The sequence below is a fragment of the Brachycentrus maculatus genome, unplaced genomic scaffold (genome assembly GCF_059751285.1).
Source record: "Brachycentrus maculatus isolate JH-2025_06_01 unplaced genomic scaffold, ASM5975128v1 h1tg000494l, whole genome shotgun sequence".
NCBI classification, from domain to species: Eukaryota; Metazoa; Arthropoda; class Insecta; order Trichoptera; family Brachycentridae; genus Brachycentrus; species Brachycentrus maculatus.
The window spans coordinates 307,355-328,045 of NW_028281241.1; the positions used below are offsets into that span (position 1 = coordinate 307,355).

Below are 20,691 nucleotides of genomic sequence, written 5' to 3' on the forward strand. Positions count from 1 at the left end.
TTGCAAAGAATACACATTTTTTTATGAAAAAGCGTATGATATTTTAGTCATGCATTTATCGATAAATATTAAAATAATATACGTACATTTTTTACAACTATTGTAATTTTGATTATAATTTTAAAGATACTGAAAAATTAAGTATTTTCGTTGTTTACATAAATTTCGCCATTATACCGCTTGTCGCGAAAAACAAATACAATAATTTCTGAATGAATTTTCGTTTTATCGTTTTTTATTTTCCAAATGAACCAATAGTTTTCACCATGAACGAAGCTCCCCTCTAGTTCAATGACTCGTATTCGGGAAACACCGCATTACCTATGCATCCAATTTAGTTCCCGACAAAGGAAAATTAGTAGGTAGCCTATACCACCAGCATTTTAGCTACGTTGCATGTTGCGGGAAGCTTTTACAGGTCTATTCTACTAGAGACATTTATATAAATGAACAAATATTAATAGACAAAGCGAAAATATATAGTTTTAACTTTTATATTTTTTTACGAAAATGTTAGTAATATTATTAAATAACCACTCACCGAGATTTTTATGTCTGCCAGTTTCAAGACGTACCGGTCTCTTCGTCAGGACAATCACTTCAACAGCATGCAAACTTCCTTAATGCATGTTTGTTCTGCAACTTCTAGTGCATGTTGGTCCTCGGGTCAACCTAAATCGCATGTGATAAACATTTTGTGTAGTTGTAAATGTGTGAATACTGCTATGGTGGTGATGGGTAGTTTTGTTTCCATGATGTTGTAGTGATTGTCCTGTCCAAGAGACGGGTGCGTCTCGAAACCGGTAGACATAAAAATCTTGGTGAGTAGTTAAATACTAATATTACTAATAATCTGGTAAAAAAATATAAAAGTAAAAATGACTTACCACAAAGTAAATGATTAAAATATTAATAATATTGAAAATAGTTTAAATTTTTTATTGTGACCCTTATACTGTAAAATACGTTATTATTACCATCGGGAAACTAACCCGGAACATCACGCATTGTACATAGTCAAAAGCGAAGGAACTAATATATAAGATATAAGTAGATACATATTACGGAGATGGAAAATATATATTAGTAAAACAAATCTACCGCGATAAGTATTAAAAAGATAAATAAATGTGAGTCGTCCTTTCGATTTGTGATAACTTCGGGTGTTGGTAGTTCAATTCTCACTCCACTACAACTTGATTCCTATTAATAATCACGGTCATTTTTTTTTTACATATTTCAATTTATTAATTGACTAAAATGGGAACAAAATAATAAATGAAAAAAAAACTGTTTTAATGATTTAGTTTTAAAAAAATCATCTAAAAAGAAATTCTTGTATTTTTTTTTTCAAATGAATTGATGTAATATATACAAAAGCTTATCTTTTTAAAAGGCTCTTACGGCATTTTTTCTTGTTTCATTTTTTTTAAATCCTAAGAAATTTCAAGCAAAAATATATAAGTCTTAGGATCTTTAGTAAAACTAAACAAAAACTATTAAATATAGGAAATTTTACGTAAATCATAACGATTTTTCCAACAACATCATAAAAAGCAAACTCGAATGATTCACAAAATACCCCATTCGTTTTCGAATCATAGTCCGATAGCGTGACTCGTCAGCGCGTCGCCAGGTTCTGGAGCCGAGGGGACTAGCAGCTCTTACTTTTAGACTGGCTCATACTAATTCCCTATCCAACCTGCCGCCTGCATTCATAAGCGAATGGCATAAACCAATCATTTTACTAAATTGTGAATCACCATTATAACATACAAGTTTAAACAAAATATTCAACTTAAGGCGGGATAATCAATAGCCCATAACTTAATATTCTTTAAACTCAAGTAAATTTTAACGTAATTGAATTTTTTGCTTTAAACACTGTTTTTGTATTGAAAAAATAAGTTTTTCTTCGAAATAAATATATAGTTTAAAAAATAAGTTATTGAAAGGTAAAAAATGATTTTTTTTTCAATATATTTTCTAAAAAATCGAATTCCAATATATTACGAGTGTATATTCTTAAAAAATGCGTTTAGAAACACGTGTGACTTTTCACGCAGCCGTTCGTATTCTGAATTGAATATTTGAGAGTACATCCTTAAATAACAAAAATATCTTACGTTATTGTATGGAAAATAACGCTTTTTGTGATAGATGACAATGTCATCTAACTATTTATTATCTTAATTTTTTTATGATTTAGTAATTTTTTAATAGTATATTGAGATGTATCCCCAAAATGTCGTTATTGTACATTTTTAAAAATATGTTTAAAATATGTCATAAAGGTACGTTCGTTCTAGCCAAAATGTTTGAGAGGTTAATCCGTCTATTTCCCATTGACGTAATGGATATTGGCACGAATTAACAAATTAATATCAATGATTTACACAAGACGGTTCCTTACACCCAACATTTACGTATGAGATAACAAAAGTGTCATAAGCAACACGTAACACGTAACACGTAACACGTAAGTAATTATCTTCTCACTAACGATGGACACTTTCATGTTCAAATAATACCGAGGTATCTACGTGGCCAAAATATTGCCAACAGTTGCCACATCAAACTAATGCCGTGAATTGATAATTCTGACAGATCTTTGCTGTTGGTACTTTGGCACAAACTTATTATTTTTGCCGATCAAATCTTAATATCGGAATAAAGCAAATATGTGCCCCACGTGAACACTTCCTTACAATGAGCGCCAACTTAGTGACATTGAATTTTTGTCTTAGATTCCTACCATCTTTTTCTTCGCAGTTTGCTTTGTGGTCGCGATCTCAATGTGTGCAAATTAAATCTGTCAAACAATTAGTATCTTTAATCTTCATTTATTTATTTATATATATTTGTGAACATTATTCATTTTTTAAGTTACAATTGGTTGAAGTTACAATGGTTTCAATTTGATATGATAATTTGATTGTGAAAATCTAACGAAAACATGAGAATAATATTACTTAAAGTGACCCTTAATTAATGTTATGTTTCTTACAAATAATAGTATATCATGAGAATATATTGATCAAAGTTTATCTTTTTTAACTATCATAGTAAATTTGCGGTCGTTGTTAAATTATGTTTATGTGTACACAGTGAAAATTTTATGCGTCATAATTTGAACAAAGTACTTAAAAAAAGTGACAGATTTTGATTTGAAGATGTGATAGATTCCATTACAGCTCTAAGTTCATATTTTAAGTCTAGTCTGGTAGTACCAGGAGTTCAGCATGAGTGAGAAGATGAGTGGCTTCAAGAGGTGCCTCAGCCAAGTGTCCATTCTGCTAGCTAAGGCTACCTCCTCTAGCGAAGCAGCCTGGAGGGAAGAATTTAACAAGTACGAGATCTAACCCATTGTGTTATGTAGCTCTGATACTCATGCCTGCTTCCAAACGTCCTGAACCAAAAGGCCAAAATCTTAACATGATCCGTTTTTATGGTAGTAGATTTGAAACCTTCCCGCTTTAGAAAGGGAGTGGTTTAACTACCACGAAAATCAATTATTTTACTACAATATATTGATTCATGTTAGTAGGAGTGCATGCATGGAAAAGTGGGGTCGTAGACATGCAAGTTCTTCTTTTCTAGCCTCGCGACACGTTTTACATGTTTAAAAATAGACTTCGTTCATACATTGAGTTCAATACGAAATTAACTAGCAATATTATATGTAAGTTCGTATGAACGTAGGTTCTTACACCACTGACTGGCGATGATTATCCCATATTTTTATGTACTTTACTAACGTTTATTTATGTAATTTAGTATAATATTCAAGATAAAAAAATGTATTTTTTTTTCATCAACTTAAATGATAAAATAAATCGCTTTGTGGCTCCTGGATACTTTAAAATATTGGTATTTCTATCGAGTTTTTCAAATGACGGTGCTTAGTTTTCTTGATTACAGTGGATATGTACTTTTTCTGTTTCAATTCTCACAATGTTTGGTACGGAAGCGCATAATTTTTTTTTACAACCCTTTTATCCTATTTATTAACAAACCTTTAAAAAGGCATCACAAACATATGCAGCATATTCCATACAAGCAATGGTTTATCAATATTTAAAAAAAAATTGAAAAATACGTGATTATTTTCTCGATATTGATGAAACTTGTTAATTTGTGTACGAAGTGACACACGTCTCGTATCATGTGTATATATTTGCAATTTGCATAATATTCACAATTAATGGTTGTATCAATAAAACCAATCCCAGTTGTGCAAAGGTAATATAATCGTTAGAATATCTCGGCATTGATGTTGTTATTTACAATATTCTAATTTATTCCGCTAGTGTATAACTATTAATTGAGAAAACCGACAGTTTAAAAACCATAGGGGTTTAGGTACATTTTGGTATTTTGAAGAAAAACGTTTATTTAAAAATAGTTCATGATTCATATATGTAATGCTTTTATCAAAAATTGCTTTCAAGGATTTGTAAACTAACCTCATTCTCAATCCTTTGGTTACCAACCTATTGATTAAAAAGTAAAATGAAGGAAACTCTAATATATTGTCCAAAATGTATATCATACTTTTATAAATCATGACGTCAGATCCAACGGATCCGGTATTTCTCGCTAGAGTACAGAAAACTAATATATCGGATTTTGGTAGTCACTTCGTTATCTATACCTACCCGTATGCTTTTAACCCGTCCAATTGTGTAGGGTTGTGGTCCCGTGATTAGTGTCGCGGACTCTAAAGTCAGAGTTTCTCGGTTTGAACCCACTCTACCACAATTTTATACCAATTTCTAATAATGAGCCGCTTTACCTCCCACAAATAGTATTAAATTGAAGTATTTTTGTAAATAGTAAAAACACAAATATTTATTTATAATTTTTTTTAAATAGAAATAAATGTTTTTTGACATGTCTTTTTATTCGAATACATAAAAAATGTTTAAAAAATAATAAATAATAATAATATTCACGGGATAAGAGCGATAGGTATTTTCTAATCGTTGAACTTTATTTTTAATAAATATTTTTAGTCGAATTACATCCAATTTACTTTTAAAACAACATTTTGAGTGTGTCAAATACTTGTTCACAAATCTGGATTATCTCCAATTATAGGAGTTATTTTTCACATTATTTTTTGATATCTCATCAAAGATGAAGAAGAATATGGAAGTCTAGGCATTTTCATCTCACCAATAGATGTCTCTAATAAAGTTTTAGTGATTCAAGAAAATTTTAAAAGAAAATTTCGAAATTGGTTCATATATATATATATATATATATATATAGAACTTCCATGAATTGAGTAGTGTGGTTGTCAATAATGGGTAGAATTGGTAAATGTTACACGTGTGTAAAGTGATCACTAAAACCAGCATATGATGGTCGTCAGCCCCGTAAATGCCCAGACTTCCATATTCTTCTTCATCTTTGATGAGATGTCAAAAAATAATATAAATTTAGTTGGTTATTTTAGTTGTTATTACACAAAGTGATATGATGAACGATAAGGAGAGTGTTATATTACCATACCACAAAGTTAACAATGCTTTTAATAAACAGTTTATTTAAATAAATTTCGAAATAAAAATGAACAAATTCTAAAATCTCTTTTCGTGGTGCGGTGGTTATAATATCACCCGAGAAACTCTGTGTGGTTGTCAATAATGGGTAGAATTGGTAAATGTTACACGTGTGTAAAGTGATCACTTAAACCAGCCTGTGACGGTCGTAATCCCTGTCAATACCCAAACTTCCTTATTCTTCTTTATCTATGTAGAGGTGTCAAAAAACAATTACTTTTAAAACATTAACATCAATATGTTGTAGGTGTATATTGACGTAAAATAAATTCTATGTAATTTGTACTCGTACATATATTTTATGTCGGAGCTCCAGCCGCTGGCAGCTGGCGGCAACCGACGATAAATTCACGAGTATTCGTCAAACAAAATGTCAGAAAACTGATCTTCGTGTCCGATACTTCCTTTGTTTGGTTTTCACGTGGTTAAGTGTTTATTTCTAGATAATTTTTCGCGAGTTACTTTTCTTGGAACGCGGTACAGTTGATTAAATATAGGCTTGATGTGTGTCTTATTGAAAGTTTTATAGAGTATTTAGTTACATTACTCATCATTATAACATAAACACTTGTAGCAAACAAGTCGAAGGTTTCAATGGATAACTAACATTTTGAGTAACCACGAATTATTGAATTAATTCAATATCCCTACATAAGGTAATATTATCTCTACCTTTTATGGTTAATTTTCATTTACAAAATAGAGTTTTTGGCCTTTTTATGCAAATTTTTAAATCCCCTATGATTTTTATTGTTTTACCCTATTTTTTTTATAAACTACCTACCTACGTAACAAGAAAAAAAGGGCTCGTAAACCTTCCCTTGAATGGCTTGCGTTAGCTTTCATAAGCTTGTACGAGTACGATAATGCAATTATGGGTGCTCTAGTCATTACTAAAGCTCTATCAACTATTCCTCCTTCATTTCCTATTCCATGTAGGAATAATGTCCTTCATCATTGCTCCTTTACTTATATCATGTCACTGCATAACATATATCTAAAAAGATTCTGCACTTCTAAATAGATAAAAAAAATCTGTATCGTAAGACTGATCACTGATCACCCTGTTTTCATAAACAAACTATCGTTTTAACACCGCATCGTTCGGATATGGTATGCCGACAAAAAGTTAAAAGTTTATTGTGTCATGTGCATTAAAAATTGGTATTATGTTGAAGAGTGATATAAACTATGTTATGCAGAGCTAAACTGAGCTGAAAATTTATGAATTTTGTGTAAAAAAGATTCCCAAATATTTTTTTTTAATGTATGGGTACAAAATTAACAGATTGTTTAAACTTTCTGTATAAAGCCAAAACGCAAATTGTTTCAAATTTCGAAAGGAAATTTTACGTGACTACGACTATGCGTGACTATGACTATGCCATTTAAAAAATAATATAATATTTAATTTTATAAGAATAGCTTCTCTAGCCTTCCATTAGAAAACATAGTGATAGTGTCCAAATTAAGTGAAATGCATTTACATTTTAAACGTTTCAAGGTAAATTTGTAAATATTATTATAATATAAATTCGAGCCCTGTCACTATTTTCATTTCTATTTTTTGAGTAACATTACTAGAATCGATTTATCGGTATAATCAGAAAATACCTGGATCTAATAAATGGGTAGAATTGGTGAATGTTACACGTGTGTAAAGTGATCACTTAAACCTGCCTATGACGGTCGTCAGCCCCGTAAATGCCCGGACTTCCATATTCTTCTTCATCTTTAATGAGATGACAAAAAATAATATGAAAAATAACTCCTATAATTGAAGATAATCCAGATTTGTGAACAAGTATTTAGACACACTCAAAATGTTGTAAACAAAATACCGTACCTTAACTTACAGTGTTTGTAATGGCAGGTCAGATGAGATAACGAATAAAAATTAAAGAAGACGCAATAAAAAGTGTTTTGGTTGTAAATAATTATGCTCCCACTAATCAACTTCATCCCGTGAGATTTATGGCGTCTAGTCCTGTATTATCTTGTACTATTATTGGACCAGACTCATTTCCTTGGCACATAAGGTACGTTTCCGATGTTTGAGAATGAAGAGCGTCTTAACTTATCTGAAATTTCGAACTGGGTTGTATATTATCATCAAGCATCGCGGGGAGATGCTGTTTAGACAGGCATTTATAGCTACTTAACTTATAGACAGTGTTCCCAAAGAAGATGGCAGGCATAACACAATATGTAAATACGAAAACGGTGTTTTGAAGAAAACGAAAGTAAAAATGTTATTTAAATTAAAATCGACGTATTTTCACTATCATTTTATTTAATATTTTGATTTCATTAAAAATTAAATAGAAAATGACACCCCTAATAGAATAAAATATAAGCGCTAGTATTTTAGAATATTTTTCCCAATGCAATGTCAGGTAAATATTATATGCAGTTGAGAGTAGACTTACTCAATTTTAACAAATTGTATGGATAATGTTGGTATTAATCACTCTTTCTTTGAGTAAATGTATATTTTTTATGGGCAGATTTGACAAATTACTATGTTTTTTTCAAAACACAGATGCATAAAACGTAAAAATTAAATTCGTTACTAATAAAAATAGAAAATTTTTTTGTTTGGTAATGGAGTCACAAAGTGTTAAGTAAGAACAATATGTATTTATGACTTGGCGTTTAATTTGTAGAACTCCATTTTTATTTATGTATTAATTTTAAATCAAACACAGATTTTTTGAGTCTGTTAAGTTGTATTTTATTAACAAAACACATAAAATATTAATAATGTGACAATTGTTTCGCCTAGTTATGGCATTTTCTGAGTCTGCGATTTCACAATATTAATTTATTTTTTATGTGTTTTTGTTAATAAAAACTTAGCAGACTCAAAAAATCTGTGTTTGATTTAAAATTAATACATAAAAAAAAGAAAAATATGCCTTGCACCACCAAAGCGAAATACCATAAGAGCATGTGATAGGTATGGAGGATATGTTCGTAAAGGTCTCTACAGACATTTGCATATTGATATTGGTTTTGCATTTTACCACAACTTATTACCTCGGCATTAACCGACTGTTATCTACCAGTTGTATTTACTTACCAAAGATTGTTTGTTTGTTTTGTTCAATCATAGGAAAAAGAAAATCTTTATTTATGTTGAGATGTCTATTTTTGGTAATTAACACTTTTTTCCTTTACTATTTCATGTTCTTCTCGCTTTCTATTTTAATTCAAATTGTGGGAAGTCAAAAATGGACTTATGCATTTCTATTTATCTTTCGGATAGTACCTACCTAATATTATTTCCACGTGCAGTGATAGTTATGTTCGACTTAAGTACTTACTCGTAAATACTCTCTTAAATTCTATATTCGAGCTTTAATGGTTTACTTCCCGAAGACGAATGAACAGTGGAACAGCACCAATGATTTTAGCCTGCGTCAAAATCACTAAGGTTGGCTGCCGGTGAATTGTTTTCCTATTTTATACATTTGATTTAATTTCTTCATTATGAGAAGGTGATATCCGTTCAAACCTAACTATTTTAATCCAAAATTAACGAATGTCACCAAATTATTTATTATCATGAAGTTTCCATAAATAGTGGTTATCAGGTTATTAACCCTTTGTAAAGTTTACTGCATTCATTTGATTTTTATGTTAGAAATGATATTATTTAATTATGTTTTGTAAATATGCACCGTGACTTGGATTAGTGGCATTGATTTATCAAACAAATAAATTGCAGAAAAAAACTTTACATTTTTACCTTTAAATGTCACTTTTAATTGTTGCAGCTGAAATCTCACGATATAAAGAGTAAATTAGTTTGCAGATATGCGATTTTTCATTTTTGGAAGTCTTTTTTAAATATGTATTGGGAAAGGACCCCAGTTTTTGACCCCCAAAGACTAAAAATAATATACTCTTATATGAAAAAATAACTCCTTATTGGAGATAATCCATATTTGTGAACAGTATTTGGACACATCAAGATGTTGTAAATAAATTAACTGGTCAATTTATAAGTTAAAGCAACAAAAAAATGAAAAGAATATTTTCTTAGAAGGTTTATACATAATAACTTGTTTTTAACATTGATTTTAATAAACGTTGAACAAAATACATCACTGAAAAAAGAAAGCATGTCTTAAAAGAATAAACGTTGTCAACTGAAATAGCAGATATACGTACAATTAGAAAAAAATCATTATTGTCAATTTAGGAAGCATTTTAAGGGCATACAAATGGGGTACTCAAAATTGCAATACGTCATTATCAAATAATATTAACAAATAATAAAAAACAGTAGCGGCTGCCAATAGCGGGGCGTCAACAACTCTCAGTTTGCCCTACTAGACTATATGGTTCATAAACAGCTGACAGCTCGCTAATCTATATGTAAATCTTGCAGTGGGTAGTTCGGATTAGAGAATCGTTCAGATGTTTTGAGAAAAATGAGAGAGAAATAAAAGAAATTTTCGGTTTACTAAAATGCTATTTATATTACGTTTTTATTTAGGTGCTGAATGAATAGTTTTAAAATTTAACAATATTATTTTAGCCTTAAAAAAATCAGATATTTACTTTTGAACCAACGAACCTAACTGATGAATAAGGCCCAGTACTCAAAAATCGAAACTTATTTTTTTTTAAATCCAGGTAACACTTAACGTAGTTTATTTTTTTCCTAAAACACCATTTTTGTATTGAAAAAATAAGATTTTCTCCGAAATGAATGTATGGTTTTGGATATAAAATAGTTGTTGGGTAATATATCCAAAATGAAACAAGTTTTTGTTGGATTGACTCTATATTTATTTATGTATATCTTAATACGTGACGCGTTTCGTCTTCTTAGGACATTATCGAACACTGTGTTTGATAATGTCCTAAGAAGACGAAACGCGTCACGTATTAAGATATATATAAATAAATGTAGAATTTAATCCACCTGTTTAATTTAAACAAAAACCTGTTTTATTTTGGATATATTACCCAACAATTTAATATGGAATGCTACCAACTGTCTGCAGTTACAATAAATAAATATAAAATAGTTATTAAAAGGTTGAAGGTAGAAAAAAAATTGTTTTTTTTTTCACAATGTAGAAAAACAAACAAAAATCCAATATATATTATATTCTTTTTAAAAAAATGGGCATGCAACGACGTCCAGCTCTCAGCGCAGCCGTACGATAAATAAATTATTTTATTGCGAGTAAGGCCTTAATGGCTAAGTCACGTATTCGTCTCAAAACTATCAATTCCATAGTGTCCTGGACGACTTCTTCAGGCCAGTTGATGGCTATGTTTAAAATTTTCACAGCTTCAAAAGGTGGAATTTACGAAACTGGCTTTTTGAAATCGTTAGGATCATAGCACGTTCAGGATTACGAAGCGTTCGGATTAGCAAGCTTAACACTGTAGTAATTGTGGAAAACGTTTTGCAGATACCGCCAGGCCCGGTACGCTTCTCGGCGCGTCCGGAAGCGGGTGGTGTTCAAGCACGGCGACTGCAACGTGGTGCAGGGGAACGTGTCCAAGCGGCGGAAGCGCTACCTGCAAGACCTGTTCACGACGCTGGTGGACGCGCAGTGGCGCTGGACGCTGCTCGTGTTCGCCATGAGCTTCCTGCTCTCCTGGCTCGGCTTCGCGCTGGTCTGGTGGCTGATAGCGTACGCGCACGGCGACTTGGACAAGAACGAGGACCTCACCCCCTGCGTCATCAACGTGGACTCCTTCACGTCTAGTTTCCTGTTCAGTGTGGAGACGCAACATACAATCGGGTAAGTTGATGGAAGACTTCAGGACTTAAGGACTTATTTGTCCATGGCTATTGAGATTACAGTGGAACTTCCCATAACGAGCATAATACGTTCCAGAATCTTTTTGTTTTGACTAGCGCAGAAGTCCCGGCTCACAAGTGAATGTCGTGAAAAAGAGACTTGCCCTTTCTCTGTCACTCGCTAAAGGAGCAAATGTTTGACCTTTTTTGCTCGTTATGCGAATTACTCGTTATGAGTGCTCGTTACGAGAGGTTCCATTGTATTTTCATATTTTTTTTATTTTAAAACATAAAACAAACACAAGTAAAATATATAATATTTCCAATGAATAATAGCCATTTCTCATTTTGGGACATGGGATTACGGTTGACAAGACTGAAACACAAGAGGAAAGTTTAAAAAAGATAAAAATAAAAAAAATACTAACACAATGGTAAAATATAAATTATAAAACAATAAACGGGTATGTTTAATAGGCATATAAAAAACATAAGGTACGAAGCATGTTTAAAGAAAACAAATGAAAAAATATAACTAATCACTTACACAAATATCTTTCCATAAGGTATTTATTTTGGATCCCTGACTGGGCTCTATTTTACTTGTGTCCAAATTTTTGTGCAAAAAATCTGTATTTTACTCCATTTGGGACTTGTTTGTCTAGATTTTTATTAACATCCCAAAAAAGAAAATGAAGTTTGACGAGATGGTCTCCGCTTAATAAGGTTGTCAATCAATAACTTTATATTGAAAGTGTAAATATTTCCCGCCACTGAATTGTGTACAAACATTAATTTCATTAGTAATATAAGTGTCAATCATGGGAAGAATGGTGGTTGTTCAGCAGACTATAAAGCGATCACTTTAACCAGTCAATGATTGATTCCCAAATGATGTAAAACGATATTAGGCTAGGATATACAATAATGAATATTTTCTGTTGATTTTTAGGTATGGCGGAAGAATGACAACTCAAGAATGCCCCGAAGCCATTTTTATAATGTGCCTTCAAAGTATTGTAGGCGTATTTATACAGGCATTTATGGTATGTTTTTATTAATAACCCATTAAAATCTTATTTATGCAATTTAAATTTGTCCGGAAAGATGATGCGACCGCAAATATTTTTACGTCAAAACCAGTGCATATTTTCGAATAAATAAAATCAGTACTCGTAATATTAGTAAATTGACATGAAAGCTTGTTTTTTAATAAATGGTGTATTACTGTAATATATTCAGCTAAATGATGAGCAAATCAAAAGAATGCGGTTATGTTTAACGGGTCATAAAACGATTTCGGGTACAGCTAAAAGCTGAAAATAACTCCCTGTTATATTAATACCATTATGTATCGTAAACGTTTTTTTTATAGTGTACGATTATTTCGATTCTGTTATTTTATTTGACGTTTAATTACGTATAATGGAAACAGGCCTTTTGGCGAGTATACCTGCTATAATTGGATTAAATTCCCATCCTTTTTACCACCGTTTAGCTACCGTAATTATTTATACACGGGAATGCAAATCAACTGGATTATCACGTCATCCTTTTAAGCTTCGTTGCAAGGGAGTCATTTAGCGAACATATGGTAGGGCTAACGACCTCAAAATGAACATTTTACTGGTCTATGTAAAGACAAAATGCGATCAGAAAATTGTTTTTACTCTTCGCTATATTAATGATTTTTATGGATGGTAAAGAAGCGTTACTTTACACATATATTAACTTTTCTTCTGATGCAATACTTTCTTTTTACATTTTTCTTTGATTGTATCGATTTGAAAAAGTAATCACCATTGTTATTTAGACAATATTTAACACGGATTTTTTTCAATTTATATCAATTTAATTGTTTTTACTTTTTCATCAACGTCCGCATCATTTTAAAGGCGAAGGAGTACACGTAAGTCACGCATTAATGGTATCAATGAAAATTGTATTTGAAAGCTAAAAAGGTATGCACCGAATAAAATAAATTGAATTTTTTTACAGGAGGGGGTACTATGAAAATCATTTCCCTCCATAAGAAATTAAATCCCTGATTTAAATCAGAGATTTAATTTCTAAAACACAAATAGTCTATTATTAATAATAGACGTTTAGTGTAATTATGGTCGTTCGTCTGTTGCCATTGCAGGTTGGAATTGTTTTCGCCAAACTTTCCCGCCCAAAGAATAGGGCACAGACGCTCCTGTTTTCCGATTCGGCCGTTATCTGTCAGAGAGACGGGGAATTCGTGTTCATGTTCCGCGTGGGGGACATGCGCAAGTCTCACATCGTGGAGGCGCACGTGCGCGCGCAGATGATAAGGAAGAAGGTAGAAACGGCGGGAAAAAAACTAGCGACGCCATCTTAGATTCCAAAAAACTGAAAAACATTATTTGTCTCACCGGAAGATTAATAGTTATATTTATGGAAATGATACTTAAGCGTTACCGAATAAATTATCAAAACGATCTAACCATTTGTTAACTGTCCACTTTTACGTTAAGAATCATGTTTTGCTTATTTTCGAAATTGATTACTCAGAAATAGTTGTTTGATATGTAACAAATTACAATAATTTATTGTTTAAAAAAAAAAGAAGGCACCAAAGATGTTTAAATAAGCGTTTCTTAGATATTGTTCTCGTTTCTAGTTAACCAAACACATGGTTAATATGCTTTAGTTGTAATTGTTTACTTTGTTATTGTTTTTTTTTGCAAGAGAGGGATTTAGATTTAGAATCGTATATCAAATCTCAGAAAATAAAGAAATTAAAATGGTCTATAGAAATTGTGGTTTTACAATTTTTGTGTTATTATCTCATATTGTCAAAAATTTTAAAATTTTCAGTTCTGTTATGTCATATCAATATAAGAAGGGGTGTTCGATTTTTTTTACTAACGATGGGTTCTTCTATCAACGACACTAAACAAAAAATGTTGATTACTAAAAAACAAAGGGCTCGAATGTCTCGTCACTCTCTATTAGACGCTAATAGGTATCAAGAGTGAAAACGAAATTTTGTAACTGTGCCAAAACTCGTGATTTACGCTAATATTCCACGGTTCGTCAACATAATGTGTGTAAACAAGGTTGCGGTATCGTGAAGTTGTTTAGCATACTAAAAAAGAAACACGATCAATCTTTCCAGCGAACTCGATTTAAATCTGTTTACACTCATTCTTATGACAGGCTTCACTCTTAATATGACAACTTAATTCTGGAATGAGGAACGTTTAATTTCAAGTTTGATTATTTCGGAACTGAATTATTGAAAGTATGATTGAGATCTCAATAATCCAACCTATTTCATACATAATAATATATTTTCAAGGTAAACAATATTTAAAACGTGGGAGTATTTCTATTTTCATTAAGCGCAAGCAATACCACGATAATATAAAACACAAGAGCTTCTTTTTACCGAAGAATCTTTCTAAGATGGCGTCGGTAATTTCCCGCTCGAAGGAGACAGTTGGGATATACATAGATTGTTTTTCTTTGTCCATAGGTGGGTCTAATATTTGCGAAACTAGCTCGCGCCAAAAAGCGAACCACAACGCTGCTTTTCTCGCGGAACGCGGTGGTCTGTTTGAGAGACGGAGAATTCTGCCTATTGTTTCGAGTCGGGGACATAAGGAAGTCGCACATTCTCGAAGCGCACGTGCGCGCCCAGATCATTCGGAAAAAGGTATTCAGACCACGTGGAAAGTGCATTATCCCTGCTTCCAAGTAAATATGTTGCGCTTTGCATACGTTCGCTGCAATTCCTTATCATCTTCTACCGACAACTATTGCAGTAAAATGGTCACTAAAACTGAAAAGAAAAATGTTTACCAGAACGTGGTTTTCTAGAACCTTGTTACAAAGAAAATCCACGTGATACAGATGTACTTTTTTGAAGTCAGGTATTGTTTACACTAAACCGCCCACAAATTCTGTCCAAAATATCTACAAAATTATCTAAAGATACACGCTAAGATAACTTATAAAATCCCAACAGGTCACAAATGTATGTAAACAATACATGATTTGAAGAAGTTTAACTGTTGTAAACTAACCTATTTGGGCTTGCACCATTTGCAAAGTACACCAACTTTACGGTACAACTTACATTTTATTTAAAATAATTTTGAGGACATTAATAATTATGGCGTTTAAATCATTTTGGCTAAGCGTAACGGTTGTTTTATTGGCTTTCTACTGCAATATTCGATCGGTATTTATATTGTAAATTATTCACGATATATTTTTTTCTGGAAAATATGTGAGCATTTTCCTGCTTGCTTCGTAGATATTAGACCCACTTGGTTTAGTTCGATTTTTTTTATTATTTACTTATTAAGCTACTAATTTCCACTTGTAATATGTATTCTCTTCTATTTTGCATGAATGCTTCTGGCATGATTCAACGCTTTAAATGATTTTATCTTTATGTATTTTTGTTAATTGTTTTTTTTAATGTACAGATATTTACTTTTAATTTATAATATGTAGAAAATTGGAGCCGTACAAAACTGACGTTTTTGCAATAAATTTAAAAATAACGAAGTGCATGAGTTTTTTTGTTGGTTTTTGTTGTTTTTCTGTATTTAATAAAAAATGACTGAAACCTCATTCGCGTCTTATGTCCAAATTTGCTGAACAGTATTTAAAGTAAGAATGAGTTTTTAAAAATATATTTTATATAACTCCGTCAACAGCAACAATATTTTATTTAGATTAAATTTTTGCGTTTACTTTAAGTGATAAATAACACTTGGTATTTTGTGAACAGTAAGTACTTTCGAGGTGTTTATTGAATTTTTTTTAAACAACGTTTTATTAAGAAATATTACATATTATTGTGTTTGTAACATTTGTATTACGCATTTTGAAATCACAATCAAATCAAATCAATCAGATGAAGAAGAATTTGGAAAATATGATGATGATTTTTTTTATAAAAGTATTTACCCGTAACAATAATAATAATAAAAATTCACTTATTAATTTTAAGTAAATAACTTAAAATTTTTACACTGTTATCATGAAACTAGAACTGGCAACACTCCCTTTGTTTCAAAATTTTATTTTATGAAAAGAAATTTTTTCTTTAAAAATTACATTATTTAAGAACTTTTTTACCCACTTATCAAATAAAAAATTCAAAATAGTTTTTTTTTACCCAAAAGGTTGCCGACCACTGCTTTAGGGTGAGGAAGGTAAAGAGTTATTAGCTCATAAGTGCAATACAAATATTTTTAGGTATTATGAAACTAGCATGGATGTTTTTGATCAGAACTGTATATTTATTGTATGTAGTTATTATATGTACAATTATTTGGCGTTCAGGTGACGCGGGAAGGAGAACTTCTTCCATTCTACCAGCAGGAGTTGAAGGTCGGAGCGGATGGAGAAGAAGACAGGCTGATGTTCATTTGGCCCACCACCATAGTGCACAAGATAAACGAGAACTCACCACTTTATGGCCTTTCGGCGTCTGATATGCTGAGAGAGAGATTCGAGATAGTAGTTATGCTAGGTGAGTGATTGACCAGGGCTGGAATTATGAACCCTATATCTACATAGGTAGATATAAGTACCACAAAAATTATCTTCCATTTATTTCATAAGTTAACACCATATGGCAGTAATATCCATTATCCTGAGCTCTTTTTCATACGTATTTTTATGTTATGAAGCATAATTTAAGTTATATATGTACCATACTAGCATGTCCGCCTCCGCGGTGTAATGGTCAGCACGCTCGGGTACCGTTTTGAAGGTCCCAGTTTCGATTCCCAGGGAGGGGGGTCAAATTAATATAAGTGATTTTTTCACACTAATATTTATTTATTATTACGCTGGACTGGTACCTGAGGCGGAGGGCTCATCACTTTTCCTTCACGTATTAACGATCAAGATAACACTGTATTTATATGATGCACTACCCTATGCGCCATTGGGGTGCGGATAAGGGTTTGAAGAAGAGGAATTTATTGGTTAAACTGCATTTTTTTTATAATAAAATAACTATTTAGTTTTCCCCACATGTATTTTATTTGACCAGTGACCGAGTTTCGTCGTTACCAACGTCATCAGATTGAAAATGTCAGAACTGAACCCGAAACTGACTGTCGTTACTGAAGAAACCCGGTCACTGGTCAAATAAAATATGTGTGGAATAAACAATATGCAGTTATTATTTTATTACATTTTCGAGTGTATTTATATTTTGTGTATTGTGCAGCCGACAGAAAAGCCTGGAGACAGTTTGTGGACTCCATATGCTCCACCTAGGGAGCGGATATGGTTATATTATTATTATATTATATTATTTATATTTTACTTAAAATTATTTTTTTCATTGTATCTTTTATAAGTAACATTTATACCATATGAACCCTAGAGGCCTACAAACTCCAACTCAAATATTAGAATAAAGGTAAATAGATTTTAGGCCAAATTCAGAATTCGGAACCCTGGACTTGACTTACCTTGCCTTCGTGTACAATATTTGAGAATTGATTTAACGCATTCCATTAGACTAAGTGCCCTATGCACCATCTGGCTGAGGATACCCTAAATCTAATTTACTCTGGATCCTTTCATTTATCTAAATCATCCTTAGGTAAGATCGTATAAAGTCTTCCACAAAGTATAATTAATTTTCTTTGAGTTATGTACTAAGTCAGCTTGTATTTTCATTTGTGAAATCAATCACCGACAAGACATACAAGGTGGCTTGGTGGGTCTCTGCAAAAAAAATGTGTTTAAAATTGTTCTTTAAATAAATGTATACAATTTATGTTTCTTAATCTTTTTGCCTATTTTTTTTACACAGCTTCAAAATATGGGCTTTTTGGTATGGAATATAAACTTTATTGAAAAAATCAATATTCATTATTTATGACAACTCCAGCTCAATGAGCGAACAAATATATTTTTTTATCTCCCAGATGTTCTTCTGTTGGCATTCTCGATTCTCATTATCGAAATATCTTGCTTTGAAATATAATACTTTTATTTTAAAGGACGCTTGAGAAAATGTTTACTAACCAGTAAATCACTCTAGATAGTGGCGTTTTAAATCAGAAAGAAAACCAAAAACAAAAGAAACATTAAATTGAAAATAGAATAACATGAAAATTCAGTATTGCGGATTGAGAATGTTATGAAGTACCTACCTAACTATTAGATGATGTATAAATCTATGCATAAATCCACACTTCGCAATTTCGTACGCGACGGTAATAAACTTTACAAATTGAAAACATTATACAAAGTTATGAGTAGAATATTAAATTGTAAGTATTTGTCCGCCTCCGTAGTGTAATGATCACCACGTTAGGCTACTATTCTGCAGGTCTCGGGTTCGATTTTCAGGGGGGGTCAGATAAATATAAGTGATTTTTTCACTCTAGTATCTATTCAATATTACCCTGGACTGGTACCTGAAACGGAGGGCTGATTAATTTTCCTTCGTGTGTTAACGATCAAGATAACACTGCGTTTAGAAGATGCAGTACCCTATGCACCGTTGGGGTGCGCGTAAGGGTTTAAAAAAAAGCATTTCTTGGTTATGGTTTGAAATGAAAGTAATCTCTTTAGTGGCGTTTTAAATGAGAAAGAAAACCAAAAACAAAAGAAACATTAAATTGAAAATAGAATAACATGAAAATTCAGTATTGCGGATTGAGAATGTTATGAAGTACCTACCTAACTACAAGATGATGTATAAATCTATGTATGAATCCACGCTTCGCAATTTTGTACGCGACGTTAATAAACTTTACAAAATGAAAACATCATACAAAGTCATGGGAAGAATACTAAATTGTCAAGTCCCGTGATCTATTAAAATTTTCAATTGCTTCCGTAATCTTCGCTCGATCTGTTTGTGTCTATTCATGTGCACATAAAGTTATAAAAACACGTACTAATGAGTACTTAATGAATATTTGACGATAAACAACAATATCAATCCCATTATTAGCATAATTTAAACGTTTTACGTGTCAACTATTTGTAACCATTTCACCTTTTTTGGGTTTGAATGCGTACTTACAAGTACATACTAAGTATTTGCGAGTAGTTCTAGGAAAAATTGATATAATGGGACAATCAGTAAGACAGGAAAAAATATATACATACTGTTCATATGTACAGTGGAACCTCTCATAACGAACATAATTCGTTCCAGAAGTATAACTCGTTAAGCGAAACATTTTTAGTTTTGAAGTCCCGGCTTACAAGGGAATGTCGTGAAAAAAGAACTTGTCCTTTCTCTGTAACTCACTATGCGAAATGTCGCTCGTTAAGGGAGCAATATTTTCGCCTTTTTTTTGCTCGTTATGGGAATAAGTCGTTATGAGAGGTTCCACTGTACATGAATATATGTATGTATATTCCTAATATTTTGGCTGCCAGCGTAGAGCATATGAGGAAGTATGAGGTCTGATTACTTTTGACCCTTACCCAATTTATTACATAGGGCACTTTCACCAAATTGTGTTTATTATACGAAGATAAAGCGATCAGTCCTGCTTTTCAGGTACCAGTCCATGATAATAGTAATTAAATATTATAGTGAAAAAAACACAGTATTTTTTTAACCCCACTGGGAATTGAACTGTTGACTTCCAGCATGGCAGCCAAATGTGCTAATCACTACACTATGGAGGCATTAAACGTCTGATTACATTCAATATTTGAAACAAAGTTCTTATTTTCAATCGATTTTTATTAAACAAAGTTATTTGAACTGTTGAACGCGATATTAACGCTAACACTAATAATATTTGTTTGGGAAACGCTTTTTTTTTAAATTTTATTCTTGTACCTAGTGTTTAAAATAAGATAAATCACTCTTAAAAAAATATATGCGTTTAAAAATACATATATTTCCATAAAGGAGAGGTTATAGATGCTTAATTTATCTTTTTTTTCACAGAGGGGGTAATAGAATCTACAGGCATGACAACTCAGGCGAGAAGCAGCTTTCTACCCTCAGAAATATTCTGGGGTCACAGGTTCGAGCCCATCGTCTCATTCAAGAAGGAGACGGGAGAATATGAGGTTTTAAAAGTATTTAAATACCATATTTTTTCTAGTAAATAATATTATTTTGATTGTAAGAACGTGAGTAACTTCGCAATTCTTAAAGTTAACTTCACATCACATAAGTGTGAATTTGAATAAACCGTACACGATAGTGGATAATTAAATGATTTAACAAGCGTTTGAAGAATGCATTTTTTTAATGTTTAATAGATTCATATTTTTGTTTTGAATTGTATGTAGGCTCAATTCAACATAATAAAACCTTAGAGAGTTGAGTTTATAAATAGGAATCAAGTCTAAAGTTTCTGACTATACGAA

General features: G+C 31.8%; 1 protein-coding gene across 2 annotated transcripts in view; it reads left to right on the forward strand.

Annotated features, from left to right (window-relative positions):
- The window catches only part of Irk1 (Inwardly rectifying potassium channel 1), a 50,627-nt gene that overhangs the window by 24,448 nt on the left and 5,488 nt on the right, over window positions 1-20,691 (forward strand). The window contains exons 3-7 of one of the 2 annotated variants that reach the window (XM_088272341.1): window positions 11,003-11,338; window positions 12,290-12,383; window positions 13,481-13,660; window positions 16,663-16,852; window positions 20,264-20,388. In XM_088272341.1, coding sequence (XP_088128467.1) covers window positions 11,003-11,338; window positions 12,290-12,383; window positions 13,481-13,660; window positions 16,663-16,852; window positions 20,264-20,388 — 925 coding nt within the window. Of the gene's footprint in view, window positions 1-11,002; window positions 11,339-12,289; window positions 12,384-13,480; window positions 13,661-14,839; window positions 15,020-16,662; window positions 16,853-20,263; window positions 20,389-20,691 lie in introns of both variants that reach the window. The other variant, XM_088272342.1, reaches the window with a different exon arrangement.